The 17,741-nt window shown below is 36.7% G+C and overlaps 3 protein-coding genes across 5 annotated transcripts; 1 reads left to right on the top strand and 2 right to left on the bottom strand.

The window, feature by feature from the left end:
- Window positions 127–3,009, bottom strand: LOC18786369 (cytochrome P450 714C2). The gene is made up of 4 exons (XM_007220693.2): window positions 2,674–3,009; window positions 2,313–2,542; window positions 1,407–2,015; window positions 127–634 (listed from the first exon to the last, which is right to left on the bottom strand). The coding sequence occupies exons 1-4, from the start codon at window positions 2,978–2,980 to the stop codon at window positions 206–208; spliced, it is 1,575 nt and encodes a 524-aa protein (XP_007220755.2). The 5' UTR covers window positions 2,981–3,009; the 3' UTR covers window positions 127–205.
- Window positions 11,308–13,494, bottom strand: LOC18785877 (cytokinin hydroxylase). The gene is made up of 4 exons (XM_007219758.2): window positions 13,189–13,494; window positions 12,824–13,053; window positions 12,085–12,708; window positions 11,308–11,774 (listed from the first exon to the last, which is right to left on the bottom strand). Exons 1-4 carry the CDS (start codon window positions 13,463–13,465, stop codon window positions 11,343–11,345), a joined length of 1,563 nt encoding a protein of 520 aa, XP_007219820.1. The 5' UTR covers window positions 13,466–13,494; the 3' UTR covers window positions 11,308–11,342.
- On the top strand, window positions 15,591–17,594 carry LOC18785554. 3 transcript variants are annotated; one of them, XM_020558368.1, is made up of 3 exons: window positions 15,591–15,921; window positions 16,596–16,650; window positions 17,062–17,594. In XM_020558368.1, exons 1-3 carry the CDS (start codon window positions 15,838–15,840, stop codon window positions 17,436–17,438), a joined length of 516 nt encoding a protein of 171 aa, XP_020413957.1. In that variant the 5' UTR covers window positions 15,591–15,837; the 3' UTR covers window positions 17,439–17,594. The 3 variants fall into 3 exon arrangements, with proteins under 3 accessions (XP_020413957.1, XP_007219328.2, XP_020413958.1); XM_007219266.2 differs by lacking the exon at window positions 15,591–15,921 and having other exon boundaries at window positions 16,379–16,650; XM_020558369.1 differs by lacking the exon at window positions 15,591–15,921 and having other exon boundaries at window positions 16,379–16,969.

Raw genomic sequence — 17,741 nt, 5'->3', positions numbered from 1 at the left:
TTTTCTTGTTAATTGTAGGTTCCTATTTGTTTAATATCGAATTTTTTGTTAATATCGGATTCGTTTAATTGTTACTGCATTCAGATTGGAATGACCCATTTAAAAGATAATGAAAGAATATATTAATTGAATGACCTGAGATAATAGTAAAAAATCAAAGGCATTCTACAATTCTTCTCTGCAAGAAAAAATATGCCTTTTATGCCTAAAGGGGATGCAGAACAAGCGGCAGCCCATTGGAAGGCCTGAGAGAGAGCACAACCGAAGGAGAGTGACAATAGGTGGGAGAGATGGTAAAAGAAAACTTCGACAGAATTAGGGTTAGGACAATCTTGTACTCCAAGAAAGTTAGGTTTCGACCAATGCACATTCTTCCTCCAAACCCAAAGGGCAAATACCCCATCTTGTGCTTGCACCCGCCATGTATGTCATCTTTAAACCTCTCTGGCTTGAACTCATTGACGTCATCACCCCACAGAGCTGGGTCATGGTGCATGGCCACTATGTCAATCCACATGTTGGTCCCACTGGGAATTGCCAGGTCATCACTCACTTGAATGTCCCCTTTCGCTTGTCTCTGTGCATTTGGTGCCGATGGATACAATCGAAAAACCTCATTCATCACCCATCCCATCTGCATGATTAATTACAATTAATTAAGCTAATCATAAATATTAGTCTAATCAAAGAACAAATTAAAATGCAAATATAGTTATGTCAGTTGATCAAGACAATATATTTATCCCTTTACACCTGAGTATGACCCTAGTGTTTTGCCAGGTGGTCGGTGAAGCCACTATTGTTTTGCCAGGTGGCAATCCAATTGGCCGGTGAAGCCACTTGTGGTTTGCCAGGTGACAATCCAACACTAAAAGTGTTCCTTTGTTATTATATGTGAGGCTGTCATGCTATATGTGACAATGGGAATCATGTGCTTGCTTTCCCACGCGCCTTAACCCGTAGACTGAGGCCAAAGGTATCACTCTGTTGTTTGACCATTGACCATTTGACCAAATCCAAATCTATCTGACCTTTTTTTTTTCGTGTGTTTATTTTTAGTTTTAGGTTCCAGATTTGCACATCCCAATCTGAACGGCCTATTCCTCGAGGCTTGACGGCCAACTAACTATCTAACCTTAGTTAATTAAGCATCCCATTAATTTAATTTCAATCTGGAAACCATTGCTCCTTTAAAAATATATTGGTCGACATGTACTTTAATTTCAATGCATTGAATTCTATATTTATAGTATGAAAGACATTAGACTTTATCTTTAGAGAAATCCAGACGCACCACACAAAGTATAAGTTTATAACAACGCATGCATGCATGGGGATGGTATATGTAAAAGCTGAAAATGATGTGACAATGCGAGATATATATATATATATAAATGAATTATTACCTTCTTTAGTCCAGCAAGCATGTTGACATCAATCTCCTTATCTCCCACCACTTCCCTAATCTCCTCTCTCAATTGATCTTGCCAATCCTGGTGAGTGGCCAGAAGCAACATTGTCCATGTGATTGCCAATGCTGTTGTCTCATGACCGCCAAAGAAAAATGTCTTGCACTCATCCACCAGATCCTGTGTGGTTAAAGCCTTTGTAAAACCTCCTTGTTCACTTTGCTTAAGCAGTATTCCGAGCAAATCGTGCTGCTGCGTCGACTCTCTTATCGATTTTTTCCGAGCACTGATGATTGACAGGAACAGTTGGTTGATTTCTTGTCCAAGTCTTCTGGCCTCGAGGGTTTTCTTAGGGTGCATCATTTTGCCAAAGGGAACTCCCACAAAACGGCTCGTTTTGAAGAGGGTCATTTGCAAGGCTCTTAATTTTTCATACACTAGTCGCCCACTTTGGTAACTAATGCCAAAGCTTGTCTTGGCGATGATTTCTCCTGCCGTGGCAGTGATTTCTCTCTCGATGTCGATTTCCTGAGAGCCGGAATCTATGAGGACTCTCCAGTTGTCCAGCATTTCTGTGGTGGTCTCCACCATTAAGCTCGCCATTGCCTGTAATATCGATTGCACATGGAATCTAATTGAGTGGATTTGATATAAAAATGTTAAAGTCAAAGCACTAGAAGAAAAAATGCTTCGCCCAATTAAGGTTTTATATTCTTTTATAAGAAACAAGCTTTTTAACCTTTGTATGGAATGTAATGCTTTGCCAATTTCCGGTTTTTTTATAAACTTGAGATTCTCATAATAGAATAAGCTAGATATATATAATGAAAAGAAGAAAAAGCATCTTTGAGAGAGAGAGAGAGAGAGAGAGAGAGAGAGAGAGAGAGAGAGAGAGAGAGGGACCTTCAAGTTGGTAGGGTTAAAAGCAGGAGTGATAACATGGCGGTGACGAACCCAGTCATCACCTTCTGACATAACGAGGCCATTACCAAACATGGCAGCTCTGTCACGTCTAAACACAGCAGGCTTCCCCCAGTTCTTTGCTGTGACCTCTGTAGACAATTTTTTCAGCAACTCTGGATCGGCTATGTACAGAAATGGCTCTGTGCCTAACCAATAGACGAACATTTTTCCTGCATGTGTGAATATAACATAATAAAAAATTAGTTAACCTGTAAAACACATTTATCACTAATTGATACTTAAGGACTGATTTTGAAAGCAAGTGCAAATAAGTGCTGGAGAAGGTAATGTTGTTAATTACCGTGGGAGCTCTGCCAGCGAGCAAAGTAAGGAAATAGAGTTGAGTGAATGTCATGGGTGATGATATTTGAGTTAGGCTGGCCAAATGAAGACGACGAGCTTTTAACATTGATCTTCTTTTTCATCTCAGTGAGATTTCCTAATGGAAAGCTTGGAGATGGACCATTTAGCCCATATTTCTTAAGCTTCCTGTAAGCTAGGACTGGAGAAACCCAAAACGAATATATTAAGCTGCAGCACATGTACAGCAGTGCCATGGAGGCCATGAAGATGAAGAAGAAAAATTGAAATGACCCAATCAACTCCATCGCTTTTCTGTGTGCGTCTCTTTTAAGCCTTTTTTATGGTTTTGTGAGTTTAACAAGAGAAGGGAGCCCAGTATTTATAGACAAGGAGAGAAGCTGATCAAAACGAGAAAACCAATATAATGGGAGTTCAAGAATGTCGGAAGTTTGACTATGACCTACTGACGTGGCTTTTTTTAATAATAAATTGACTCCGCGCTCCTAATTTAAGCGACCTTCTCTTTTCTTCTTTTTTTATTTTTTGAGTTGAACCAGGCGAGTTAACTTCGAATCGGTTCCACCACCAACACTAACTAGTTTTTGGTCTAATGGTATTTGTATTCAGTTGACTGAAGGAGGTCCTAAATTCGGCCCAAATAAATAATAATTACATATATATTTATCAAATTTGAGTTATAGTATAATTTAGTTGTTATATGACACGTATATTATTTGAGTGTATTGTGTATTGACCCGTTATAAAAATATTTTCCTTGTTTGTCAAGAAAAACTTTGAATGGGTTCAAGTGCTTCATTTTGAACACTCTTCTTCTTCTTTTCTCTCTCTTTTCATTTTTGTTTTGTCAAAAGCTGGACCAAACTTTAAGTACTTTTTATGTTGCAGTTCGATCATTCATACAAGTCGTCGGGCGTGCGGCTGAAAAGTGTTACACTACGAACTGGATATGGTTGTGTCCTGTGTGGACGCCACCGTCGGTAGTTCTTGTTGATTGTCAGATATTCCCACATGTACGGCTGTGGTTGGAGTCAACAACTGCTTTGTAGACCGTAAAACCGAAATTTGATTTCTGTGTGTCTAGTTCTTCAAAAATTTGCAGCAGCTCCAATTTGGATTTGGTGTAATTTATTTAAAAGTAAAGTATTAGTTAGCGTTATTTTGATGTTCCCATGGAGATACCATTCTAAATAAAAGTAGGTCTATAATCACAAACTATATATACCCATCAGATATGATATTATATATACTCTCGACGTGAAGAATAAAGCTGACAAACTATCCAACTTAATTACAATAGCTTAGTATTAATTAAACGTGCTTAATTCAATACTATTATATACTATTCTGAAACTAATCAACGCGCGACGCAGTACATGATCGAATAATTTTGCACTACTAGTCCTAAGATGCCAATTAGTTACCTAATATGCCTAACGACTCTTAGGAAAAGTTTATATAAAGCCGCCAGCTTTATGCTTAATTAGCTATGTATTTATATATAGAAGGTTGCATGGACTTGGTTGGTGCATACATGTACATGATTATCACGTACACAGTTGGATTAATTTCTATGTCTTTTAAGTACGTACAAATCGTGTTTACTCTATCAGATCAGAACAGTTTCGATTGTGATTATTGTTTATTTAATTTATGCATTAATTTGGAGTTAAGAGGGCAACTTTTCTCACTAAGAGAGATTGAATTCAAAGATATGTGTTTCATGCATATATACTTTTGCTTTTACTGTTGTATTTGACGGATAGATGTCGTAGGTGATGACCACTGACCAGAAACACACTAAATATATAGCGGGCAGGTTGTTAGGTTTGAACCGATTTGTGATTATCAGCCTACCATCAGGGGCGGAATTATAAATTTTTCAATTGGTGAGCTAACTAAAGTTATTAACTTAAAATCTATTGATATATATATTTTTTGGTACCAACAGTTTTTATAATTTTTCTAGAAATAAAAGTATACATTAAATCATATAAATCACGCTAGTTGTAAACATAAGAAAAAAATAGAATTAGAACCATATTATTCACGAAAGGATGAATTTTATTTAGAAAAATATTTTTCTTTTGGATATACGTTAATGAAAAAAAATTAAAATTGATGTTTAGAACAAACTTTAACACCAAATACAAAAGTGGAAGACCTTTAACTATGACTATTGGTGTGGTACCCATCATGATTTCTAAATTCTATTTACATAGAGGGAGATAGGGATCGTGAGAGAGGCAACCAACGAACGAGGCTTGAAATGTTAAGTCTGTTTGTTTGCATGAATGTAAATTTTACGTCCCTTATAATTATATGAAGATATTCTTCTGCACTGCCACTGGCCCACTGCATGTATATATCTAGCGATCGAGATCCTGTGGTGGACTTGGTAAACCATAGAATATTGTTTAATATAGAATAATTGAACATTCCGTCCATCCTTCTGTCCTGAATCCTCATGAGGAGGAGATGAGTCCCAGTCTTGGTTTTCTCCGGTCAAAATTCAAATAAAGTCACGAGTTGATCATCACCAGTTCTTCATGTCCTTTATTATATTTTTATAAAAATTAAATGATTTTCCAAGTTAAAAAATGCTTTCAATTCAACATGAGAAAATCAGCGCATGCGAAGCAAACGGGATCAATTCCGCAGCCACACGCTCTCATCTACTAATTCCAATATGTTTTTCTTATTTTAGTGCAAGTGCACGCAAACGATTTTCACATCTCCTACTTTCTTCTCAACTCCTCTCTATTTCCATCCAATACAACACAAGGTTGGTTTTGACACGTTTTAGAGAGATAAATAATTAGGACGTCATCCATGAACTCAAAGCACTTATGATCTTCCAATGAAAGTGCCCTCCTCAACGCGTCCTTTTACTAATTTAGTTTATAAATTCAACTAATAAAATCTTGTATTCTTCTCAAAGAAGTGAACTTAAAAATCATGATTCTTTTTAAAAATTTGTTTGGTATTAAACTCCAAACTATTTTTAAAATCTAAAAAAAAATTGAAATTAAAATTAGAAAAATCAGAAGTCCTAGATTCCCAAATTGAATTTAACAACAGCAAAAAAAGGAGAAATCTAAGCCCAATCCAAGTAGAAAAGAAGAAACACAAGAGGGGCAGAGAAATTACCATAAGAAGAGGTCGAAATGGGAGGAGGGCGAGAAGGAGTGGAAAGAATTGAGGGCGGCGGAGTAGAGGGCATATGGTTTAAAGCGGAGACGACGCTCCTGGTGGCTGAGGAGAGCTGGAGAGAGGATAGTAAAATTTCACTTTTTTTGTTTTTAGTTGGGTTTTTGAAAAATTGGCTTTATCAAACGCGAATTATGGGCTTTGAACTCAAAAATTATTTTTGAATTTAAAAAAATAGTTCTAAGTAGAATACCAAACATGCCGTAATTGATTAAGTAAAATATACGTGCGTAAACTTTTCTTTTGTCAAATTGTTGAATAGCAAAATTGATGTTGTGAATTAGTTAGATGATTGATGAAGTTAATTATTGTTACTATTTTCCATTTCCTATAGTTAAACAGAAAGTGGGAGATAAAACAACTCCGAGCTCGAAGAAAAGACAGCTCCGAGCTCTCAGTATCTAGTGAGAGTATCTTGTCTTGTCAAGTTTTCAACTACTAAAAGATTGAGTAAAGATTTGATGTCGTTAACCTGTATTTTTACTAAATTATTGTCCCTCTAAACTCTCAAGTCAACATACAGAATCATATTGTTTGATTTGCATAATTACTTACTTTGGAGACAATACTATTGTTTTGTTGTCTGAGAGGTCGTTGACTTGTGGTTTGATTATGTAATTAAATTCTTTCCATCACTAACCTCACCCACTAACCAGGGTTCTCGATACTTAATTAGATCAGTGGGAGAATGTCAATATATTAAACTAATTAATTAGAATCATAATCAATCTTTCTTTCACTACTTTTCAAAATGTACACCGAATAAAATAGCATCGCCATCTTTGCTACGTGCTATTTTTAGACTTGAAGCTATTTTATTCGGTGGGTTTGAAACAAAACTTTAAGTGGCTTCTTTTAAAGACGTCGATTCTTATTACAGTGAGTGAATGAGGAATTGTCTACATTTAACACAAAAAGCTAATTAATAAATTAATTTCAGTCGTCGATCGTCAAGTTGGAAATGAAGTAGTCGTTTTGTATTCGAAATTCACCACAAAACACATTCCAAACGTGACCCTCTCCCTCCCCTTTGGTCTCTACTCGTCTTTTTTTTCACCTAACAGTGAGAAGCCGTGTCACAACTTACCTCTACTTCGTTTTTCTTTTTTCTTTTTTCTTTTTTCCCTATTAATGAAAGAGGTATAATATGAATATTCCCCTGTATACATGCATGCATGTCATGGACGAGAGACCTCCTTGAGAAAATAAGGAAATAATTTATTATGTTTGGTTCTAAGTTCTAACTATTGGGGGGAGGGAGGGGAATAAAAACGTTTATAGCGATTCATAGGGAGGGGAACATTCAGTAAAGGAAAGCGGTTCAAATCTCTTGCTGCTGCTGAATCTTCAAATCTTTTGACTATTTAATTATCATTTTATATTAGATTAATGTGAAAATGCCTTTCATTGACTTGCTGCTGAATGAATGATACCTCAATCATAATTCATCATCATTAACTGCAATTAATTACGATAATTAACATCGTTTTAATTTCTTCATCCAACTATTAATCTATCAGCCAAGAACAAACTAATTAAGTATTACAAACATGCATGTACAGTAGTATATATGTATACTATGCGGCTATCGTATCTTTTTGGACGGTGGTGGTGAGGCCACCGGGGTTTTGACAGCTGGCATCCACCACTCTGTTGCATATATGACCGTTGACCATTTGTTCCACCACCATCTATCCAAATTCCATTTTTTCTCTTTTAATAAATGAAATCCCTTGAGGCAACCTTTATTGGACCACAAACATATAAAAATTTCTCCACAAACAGAGAGCATGTGTAGAAAGAAAGGGAAAGATCAAAGATACAACAAAATTTCAAAAAAGGCAAGCAAATAAGGAAAACTAAGCCCTTTCCGGCCAACTCATTGATGTTGACAATCTGTTAATGAATTTTGCCTCAATAATAATAATAATGTGAGGCCATGTACCACTTTGATATCCATGCTTTAACTCAGTCATATTCTATCTACGGCTTGATAGACATTAGACTTTATCTCTACAGAAATTCACATGCACCACTAAACCCTATAGATATCAATTTCTTCATATCTCCCATCCCACCACTTCATTTAATCTTTCCCCCCAACTGGCTTTGCCTTTGCCATGTGATTTGCCAATGTTGTTGTCTCATGACCACCAAGAGAAAGAGGTCTTCCACTCATCCACACTAATATATTCTTGTGTGGTTAAATTGAAGCATTTATTATTTGTAAAGCTTCCTTGTTCATAACCCTAATAACCCGAGAAAGTAGTTCTTTGAAGACGTGATGCAGCGTGACAAATAAATGGCTAAAATTTTAGTCTAGAACATGGAATTCTGGAATTCACCGAGAAGATATGAGGAAACCTAAAGGTTTATTTGATAAACTAGAATAACAAAACCTAACCTTAGCCATGGGTAAAGTATGTTTAAATACTCCTAGAAACCTTAGGAATGACAAAGGAATTAAAATAGAAAAATAACAAAGTTTCCAAAAACTTTAAAACAGGATTTCTGGCTACTAAACGATATCGGATGCCCAAAAAAGTCCATATGTCATGGTAAAATGATGCGTTTTACTTGTAACAGCATTCTCTTTGAATCAACGGGTCATGGGCCCGATTCTGAGATCGGAGCCCAAATATGCAATTTACCCGATTTGCCCTTGTGCGCGCGTCGCTCCAACTCCTTTTCGATTGCTTTCACCATCTGTTCAGCATCAAGATGACCGTCATCTAATCGAAACTAGTTGGTGAATTTGTTTCCCAAGTATTGTCATGACCCGATCCGTGAATAAAGAATATTCCAGATCATGGTGCGTGAATTGAATGAAATGAAATAAAACGAAAAGACTGAAAAATTGCTTAAATACATTTCCCTTATACCAAAAAATAAATAAATAATAAAATCTTACAAGTGTACATTATATAAATAAAACTTTATCACTCTAAACTAATCCAACTTCTCTGGTTTCGTCTTTGTCTTGCCCACTAATTGATATGAAAAACAAAATAGGTAAGGGATGAGCAAACCACCGCTTAGTGAGTAGATTATGTAATATGCCAGTCAAGCAATGCCATTTTCCACACCCTAGAAAATATAATAAAAAGATACACAATCCAAATTATATCACATCATTACTTCATATCTTGGTTATCCTTCACAAATTGTACCCAACACGGGACCCATATCGGCCTTACTACCCTATGTTTCCGTCTAGTACCTTTATCCTTCAGATACCCCGTCACTGAAGTTCTCATGTTCTATGAATAATACGTACTTCACAAAAACTCCAAATAATATATATTGTGTGAAATATTGCACAAATTAGACATGCTTAACTTGAAAATAGAGAGAGATTTGTAAATAGAATAAATCCATGATAATCCATGATTTTCACATTTATCACAAAATAAGAACTTTTAGAACACATTACATAACCCACTCACCATGATAAATATGAAATATTGCAAGACAAACACACAAGTTCTTCATCTCTCTCTCTCTCTCTCTCTCTCTCTCTCTCTCTCTCTCTCTCTCTCTCTCAAACACTACTTCATGGTAGAAATCTATTATAAAGAATTGGAATGAATGATTGAAGTAAGGAATGATGATAGTCTGATAGAGAGGCTACAGATGCAACTAAATAATATATATAATATTTTAAACCATTAAAAAATAAGATAGAAAAGTAAGGAAATAATATGACTCATATCCCCCTTTGGTCAATGATATCACAACACCACCAATTCCAAGTCTCTATTCGCGAAACAAAAATGGTGTCATCTTTCACCTAAAGGAATAATCTCATATTAGGCTTAAGATTTTATAACATCTAGGTCTTCATAATAAATATTTAATTAATAAATAATATATAGTATGAATATTTCTTTAAAATAAATTTTATATATATAGTTTTTTGGCATTTTCTTGGTCCATAATAATTTGCAAAAAGAAACTCCCATAAAACGGTATTTGCAAGGCTCTCTTGCTGCAAACGACTCTCTTCGAATCTGATGCTAAAGCAGGCTACTTAGTAACTGATGCCAAAACTGGTCTGGTCTTGCCAACACTCTTGCTGCTGTAACTAGTTTCCCTCTCTAGATCGATTTCTTGAGTGCCAGAATCTATGAGGTTAGCCCAGTTGTCTACCAATTTTGTGCTGGCCTCCACCATGAACCTCACAATTGCCTCTATATGTATATTAATTGATTGAATAAAACGGAATAAAATTGAGTGGCCAGGGTTTGATACAATTAAAAAGGCTAGCTAAGCTTATATTTTGTACATAGGATAAATATTTAATTGTGATTAAAAACACATAAAACATTTATTGATAAATGATCAAAATGAAGATGCAAATTTCTTATATAAATTCATACCGGTGGCAAGTGGTAGTTGGGTGTAACGCATAAATCCTTCCGGTTCGAGGTTGTAGATTTGCCCTGACGCTGGTTGTGAGAGTAGCTAATCTCTCCCTAAACTTTTGTTCATCCAAAAAAAATGAAGATGCAAATTGTTGATGTGTTTTTATTAAATTTAAAATACTTTAATATGAAGGTGTAGGAAGCATCCCTCTGCCTCCTACGATGCCGATCCCACATGCATGTCAATTTCAGTTCATTTTTATTTGCAAGTGCGAAATTAATTATTCATAACCTATCTATTGCCCAAAACAAGACTTGATGTTTATATCATTATCAAGCGATTGATTCCAAATTAATGTTTGAACTTTGGATCATTATTTTTGCTTGGAAACCAAACATCTTTCCCACGTGCTTGAATATATTAAAATCCACGCCCACGATATTTTACCATCAACTCTCAACTTGGTAAGGATACTACTTGCCTCGTATTTTCCTTTTTGTAAGCCATTGATTACGACCATAATCTAATCTGTATTTTCCCGCTTATTGGGCAGACTTGTCTTATCCCTTGAGGGCCCAATGCTGACATTTGGTTCATAAGAAAGCCCATGGTAAACAAACAAGTATTCCAAGCCGAAGCTGTTGTAGTCCAGCAAGCATATGTTGCTGTCAATTTGGTTATCTCCCACGACTTCCCTAATCTCATCCCTCAACTGGTATTGCCAATCGGGATTCATAAGCCAATTCGATAAGGTTTAAGGATCTCTCTCTCTCTCTCTCTCTCTCTCTCTCTCTCTCTCTCTCTCTCTCTCTCAACGAACTACGCACTAATTACCTTGTTGTAAAGATCAGAAGAGAATGAGCTGAGTATTTATAGAAGAGAAGTTAATATTTTTGTTGGCCATTTGAGTTAGCGAAGATAATCTAATCGAGATACGTACGTTAATATAAATTGAGGTGATTTGATTTGCTCGTTTTCGAAAAGTGAAATAAGGATCCATCATCCAAGTGACAATAACTCACAATAATCTGAATCTGACTATAAGAAGTAATAAATATATAAACGTATTGGGGCCTAATAAAGAGGCTGAAATACAAGAGGGAGTCCAAAGGAAGGCCTCATGGTGAGCATAATACAAGGAGAATGACAATAAGTCGGGGAGATGGTAAAAGAAAACCTAGACAGAATTAGGGTTAGGACAATCTTAATCTCCATAAAGCCTAAATTTCGACCAATGCACATTCTTCCTCCAAACCCAAAAGGCAAGTACCCCATCTTGTGCTTGCACCCACCATGTATGTCATCCTTGAACCTCTCAGGCTTGAACTCATTCACATCCTCACCCCAAAGAGCTGGGTCATGGTGCATGCCCACGATGTCAATCCACATATTGGTCCCATTGGGGATTGTTACGTTATCGCTCACTTGAATGTCCTCTCTCGCTTGCCTTTGTGCATTTGGTGCTGATGGATACAGTCGAAAAACCTCACTAATCACCCATCCCAACTGCATGCACGAATATTTACAAAATAATTTTTAGTTTTTTTCTTCCTCACCATCGCCATATAACTAATTCCAGAACAATAGTAGAAACATGCATTGTTTTGTTAATTACTACATAACTAATAAGGAGTTTTCTTTAAATGTTGGACGTCATATATAATAATTAGATGTTAGAGCATCCAATTACTCCAAATCAATTATTAAAAGTGGGTGGAGAGAGGCTCATGAGAAATTCACACGCATGCAACACATAGATATACCTATACACATGCATGCATGCAAACTAATGCGATAGAAATCATTAATTTGCTACCTTCTTTAGTGAAGCTAGCATGTGGACGTCAATTTGTTTATCTCCCACGACCTCCCTAATCTCTTCCCTCAACTGGTTTTGCCACTCGGGATGCGTGGCCAGAAGAAGCATCGCCCATGTGATTGCCAATGCTGTTGTGTCATGACCACCAAAGAAGAAGGTCTTGCATTCATCCACTACTTGCTGTGTGGTTAAACCCTTCGTAAAGCTTCCCAATTCTTCAGTACCACTCTCTTGAAGCAACAACCCAAGCAAGTCGTGCCACGGAGGCGTAGTTGGAGACGATTGTTTCCGAGCAGTAATGATTGATATCAAGAGTTGGTCAATCTGTTTTCCAAGTCTTCTGGTCTCGAGGGTTTTCTTCGGTTGCAGGAATTTGCTAAGAGGAACTCCCATAAAATGGTTCGGCTCGAAGAGGATCATTTGCAGGGCTTTTAATTTTTGGAACATCAGGCCAGTGCGGCTGCTTTGGTAACTAATGCCAAAGCTGGTCTTGGCTATGATCTCCCCTGATGTTGCTTTGATTTCTCTCTCCACTTCGATTTCTTGAGTGCCGGAATCTATGAGGGTAGTCCACTTGTCTACCATTTTTGTGGTGGTCTCAACCATTAACCTCACCATGGCCTGTAATAAGAATACAAATTAATTCGTAACCTTTTCATGGAATTTACACAATCGATATTGAAAAATGGGGGATTCAAACACTGGACCTCTGTTTTTTTATTTTGTAATTACGTACCTTCAAGTTGGTAGGTTTAAAAGCAGGAGTGGCAGCATGGCGGTTACGGAGCCACTCATCGCCTTCAGACATGACGAGGCCATTGCCGAACATGGGGGCTCTATCATGTCTAAACACAGCTGGCTTGCCCCAATTCTTTGATTTGACCTCTGTAGACAATTTTTTCAGTAACGCTGGATCTGCTATGTACAAAAATGGCTCCGTCCCCAACCAGTAGATGAACACCTTTCCTGCATATGCAATACCAAATATAAGTTATGACAATAATACCCAGCTTAACACAAGACATTCTCATTAGTTTAATTTGAAAGGGAAAAAAAGTTATGTATTTATCATTTGTTGGAGATGAGCTAAAATATGCTTACCGTGGGAGTTCAGCCAACGATCAAAGTAGGGAAATAGAGTTGAGTGTATGTCATGGGTGATGATATTTGAATTAGACCCAAATGAAGAAGGGCTTTTGATATTGATCTTCTTTTTCATCTCATTTAGATTTCCAAAAGGAAAACTTGGAGATGGACCTTGTAACCCATTTTTCTTAAACTTCCTATATGCTAGCATTGGGAAAACCCAGCAAGAAAAGAATAATCTGCAGCACATGTACAACAGGATCATGATGATGATGATGATGAAGAGCCCCATGGTTAACTATGAAGCTGTCTCTCTCTCTCTCTCTCTCTCAACGCACTACCAGTAAGAACCTGGTTGTGAAGATAAGAAGAGAATGATGAGGTGAGTATTTATAGAAGCCTCTTCTGGTGGTCATTTGATATATGAGGTCGAAGAATGTCAGAATATTTTACGAATTAAACATTTAATTATTCAATAATAAGCACCAAAAGGCACATGCGTGTACATATATATATGTGAATACCAATCTTCGACCACGACGTCAACATTTCTTAGTGACATGGCACTTTTTTAAGACTAGCTAGGCTTATTCGTTCTGCCGTTTTTTTTTTTTTTAAGACGACGATGTTGGTGTATGCATTACACGTTTTCCAGCATTGGAAAATAGGAGATCCAACGACATTGAAGAGCCGAAATTTTTTTTTTTCGGTCGAAAGAACCGAAAGTACCCACTAATATTTGCAATCAATTTGACAAACAACTTACTTACTTACAAGAAAGTAGTTTATCTATCTTTGATTTGTTTGAATACTCAGGACCAAGACATAGCTTTAACTTGTGAGAGGGCCGACAACAATACCATCGCTGTATGAAAAGATGATACATAGCTTATACTAATACACAACACATAAATCCAAAAAATAAATAAATTATATGGTGCATTTGGTACTTTAGAATATGCGGTGGAACTACAACAAAAATTTGATGAAGTAATTTTTATGTGTGACTGTCATACTATCTCGTTGTGTTATCAATTCACACATATTATATTACCTAGATTAATAATATCAAGTAATATAATGATAATATTTTAAAACATTCATTCACACATGTTAATTTCAGTTGTTTATAGCGATTGATTCCTAAATGCTTAATGGGACCATATATTTGTCTATCACATGCACCATATTTTTTTTGGTTAGGAGCCAAACAATTTTTCCATGTGTGGATGAATAAGACCCACGGCCACTATAGCTTACTAAGCTTTTTTTACTAATAAATACTTCCAGCTCTTGGCTGCTCCGAAGTTGCACTTATTATCAGCATGGTCCTTTCAATAATCTCTTGCTGCTTGCTTTTCATTAATGTAACCAAAACCGATGTCAAATTAATGTCAAATCCAATATTCCAATGATTTTTTAGTACTTATCGTTATTTGCTTTTTGGGTAAGTCTTGTCAGCTTCATCGTCTTTGAAAAAAGAACGCAGGGGCCTAGTACTTCCTCTGATATTTGATATTTGGGTCAAAACACAGCAACATGGTAGAGGGCCAGCCTAGTTATCTTATCTGCAAGAATTCTATAATGAGGATGTTATATATGGTTCTAAGAGTACTTTTATCTATTTGTCATGGTAAAGGATAAGGGCAAGGTAAGAGTTGTTATTATTCAAGTGAATAGTGGTAGTTCTTGTAAAAAGTTATGGTGTTTCTACCCATTGTCATAGCAACTACTATTCACATGAGATATGAGGAGATGAATTTGTATAGAGTTTTGGTGTGAGAAGTGAAAAATACGACTAAGTATTTATTTAAAAAAACTTCTGAAATTTTTCGTTTTTTGTTTTTGGTTGCTGACGTCATCGCTGACATCAGCAAACCTAGGCTAGAGCACGAGCTTGTTTTGCCTAAGGGCTGGCTTGGTTTCGTGGGCCCCAGCAGCTGCCTTGGCAACTTCAGCCCGCTGGAAGACGAATTTGGGGCTTGGGCCCCCCCCTGCCCTGGCAAGGACAACTCGCTGGAACTGCTTTAAGGTGAGGGTTTTTATCTAAAATCCTTAGATAAAGTCTTATCTATTAATTGTTGGATCAAATTAACTAAATTAATTCAATGACTAACTAATTTGATCCAACAATTAAGAAATAAGACCTTAAATAAGACCCTCATTATAGAATTATACCTTATTTGCGATGAACAAAGTTATGGCAAATGTGATAAATTCTTCGGCTCAGCCCAATAACCATCAACACCCATTAGATTAGACTTTATTGTCTCTAATTTTTTTTCTCTCTTTCTCATGGTGATTAGATTAGATTTCTATTTGTTATCTTATTTCCATTATTGGTGTTACATTTACAATGGCAATGGGACTTTTTTTTTTATCCCCAAAAAAAAGTTAGGGTTCATAAGATCACCAAAAAATATTACCAACAGCAAAACGTATCAGCACAGCGCAAAAATAGCAACAACTTGCCAAAGGGTCGTTGCTTTTGAGTGGAAATCCATGGAAGGGCCAAGACCAAAAGGTGTTGAGAGCACAAAGAGACACGTAACAGCAAGGCCACATGCACCCAGCACAGCCCAACAACAACAAGAAGACCCTTTGATTTACAAACCCATTTCTCTTCCTCCTTGGAAGCCGAAGGACACCAGGAAAAGATAACCAATGATCAATATGGACCTCCAACAACATTCCTCCATGTTTAAAATTCGCGCTCTTGTTCAACAACTCCGTCCCAATTTTATTGAGGTGGGTTTCATTTCATACGCTCAATTTCTAACCCATCAATGGTGCAACCATTTATGTTACGGTTTTATCAAGTTTTGTTATTTGCTTAATGGGTTTCTCTGTGTCACACTTGCATTTGTTCTTTTCTGGTCTTTTTTTTAATCTTTGTTGAGCCAATATGTATGTTTATTGGTCTCTGTTTTGCTGCTCAGAAAACATTGGCTCTGATAATGAATGGATGTTTAGCCTTGTTTACTTACTGGTTTTGATATCTGCCAAGCTTGCGTGTTTTCTTGAATATACATTTATTTACTTGAGGGGTTTTATTTTCTTTTGAAAGTTTAGGCAAGTTAGGTACACCTATTGTCTGTGAATATAGCCCAACGATTGAGTGGAGCAAGCTAAGCTTAGTTGGGTCTAGTCTAGGCTTCTACTTATAGCACTAGGTAAAACACCTCTGTATTTCTTGCCCACCATTTAGTTGCAAAAAGGACATAGATACAGCAACAAAAAAGAAGATAAAAATGTGTTCTTTGATGTTGTTCTATAAGGTCCAGATAAGGAAAGTCTTTCATTACATTATCTTGTCCCCTTCATTCTTTGTCTATTTTCTTCGTTCTTTGTCTATTTTTGTTAAACCAGAACCAGACGTTACAGTTGCTTTTGTGAAATACCACATTTTGATCTGTACGCAGGTTCTTCAGACACCAGATTTTCGAAATAGTGAAGCAGCTGATGAAATTCGACAACGTGAGTTGTTTAAGACACATATTACATCTCATGTACTTGCAGTATTGCATAAACATGATAGACTGAAATGACATGGCTAATCCTTGATTTAATTCTTCAACTTGGCCTACAATCCGTGCTTACACTCACTTTCAGTCAAGGTTTCTCTCATGGATTTACTACTCTAGGCACGAGGTGCTCCTTTCTCAGAAAATCCACTTGTAAATAATTAGTTTGAACTTGAAGCATTTGAAATTTGGACTGTGGTTAATGGTTACACGAGTCCTTTTGGCTCTATTTTGCATGAAAGCACGACACATTGGCCAGTTTCATTGTTTAGGTAGGATCATCTACTGGTACATCAATTAAGTTCTGCATGTTTTGTTTGGAAAGCACATTGTTTGATAAGACGTGTAAACATGTAATTTGCAGAAATGAAGCTTCTGATGGATCTATACAAACAGATGGCCAAGGATGCAGGAGACACACACAGGAAGTTTGTGTCGGAAACACAGCATTCGACACATGACAGTGATCCTGCGAAAGAAAACCAAGATGGCAAACAACAAAAGCATCTTCAACCAAGATGCTCTGTAGAGAAGCCAGTGCAAGCTCGTACTCGGTCGATCCCTCTCAGCTCATATAAGAAACCAGTTGCTAGCCAACTACAAGGGAGCTACATTGTGGGGGGTTCAGCTTTTGGTTGGAACTTCATCACATTTTCAGGCAGTAAACCAATCTATTATGGGGTGACAAAGGAGGAATATCGAAGCAGAAACAACACATCGGGAACACGGTCTGTAGTATAGTGAGTTAGAAACACCAACAGTTTGCTACGAAACAGGGGAAAGAGGCTACCCCATTATTTTGCTGATACTAAAGACGTTCTGTATATAGATGTTTTGTCACACAGATACAAGTGCATTGCAGTATTTCTGCTGAAAAAGATAAAAAAATTTGGTAACTTGGCTTTTTTTATTTTTTCCTGATAAATTTCTGCTACAATTTGGTACAAAACGAAGTAACAAACCTGGCGATAAAGAATGCCAGGCCTTCTGAGGATGGTCGAAGTTCATTCTTGCTAAAGATTCTTAATATTACTTCTTTCTATG

The sequence above is a fragment of the Prunus persica genome, chromosome G2 (genome assembly GCF_000346465.2).
Source record: "Prunus persica cultivar Lovell chromosome G2, Prunus_persica_NCBIv2, whole genome shotgun sequence".
Classification (NCBI taxonomy): Eukaryota; Viridiplantae; Streptophyta; class Magnoliopsida; order Rosales; family Rosaceae; genus Prunus; species Prunus persica.
Note: the sequence above shows the minus strand (reverse complement) of the source record. Positions and strands in the feature narration are given on the sequence as shown.

Excerpts from the sequence above, each read along its gene's own strand:
- LOC18785554 (XM_007219266.2), top strand. The coding sequence starts at position 16,425 with ATGTGTTCTTTGATGTTGTTCTATAAGGTCCAGATAAGGAAAGTCTTT. Across the intron at positions 16,651-17,061 it reads AGCTGATGAAATTCGACAAC|AAATGAAGCTTCTGATGGAT; the intron begins GTGAGTTGTTTA and ends TGTAATTTGCAG.
- LOC18785877 (XM_007219758.2), bottom strand. The coding sequence starts at position 13,465 with ATGGGGCTCTTCATCATCATCATCATCATGATCCTGTTGTACATGTGC. Across the intron at positions 12,709-12,823 it reads TTAAACCTACCAACTTGAAG|GCCATGGTGAGGTTAATGGT; the intron begins GTACGTAATTAC and ends TTCTTATTACAG. Across the intron at positions 11,775-12,084 it reads TGCTAGCTTCACTAAAGAAG|TTGGGATGGGTGATTAGTGA; the intron begins GTAGCAAATTAA and ends TCGTGCATGCAG.
- LOC18786369 (XM_007220693.2), bottom strand. The coding sequence starts at position 2,980 with ATGGAGTTGATTGGGTCATTTCAATTTTTCTTCTTCATCTTCATGGCC. Across the intron at positions 2,543-2,673 it reads TCGCTGGCAGAGCTCCCACG|GAAAAATGTTCGTCTATTGG; the intron begins GTAATTAACAAC and ends TCACACATGCAG. Across the intron at positions 2,016-2,312 it reads TTAACCCTACCAACTTGAAG|GCAATGGCGAGCTTAATGGT; the intron begins GTCCCTCTCTCT and ends TCGATATTACAG.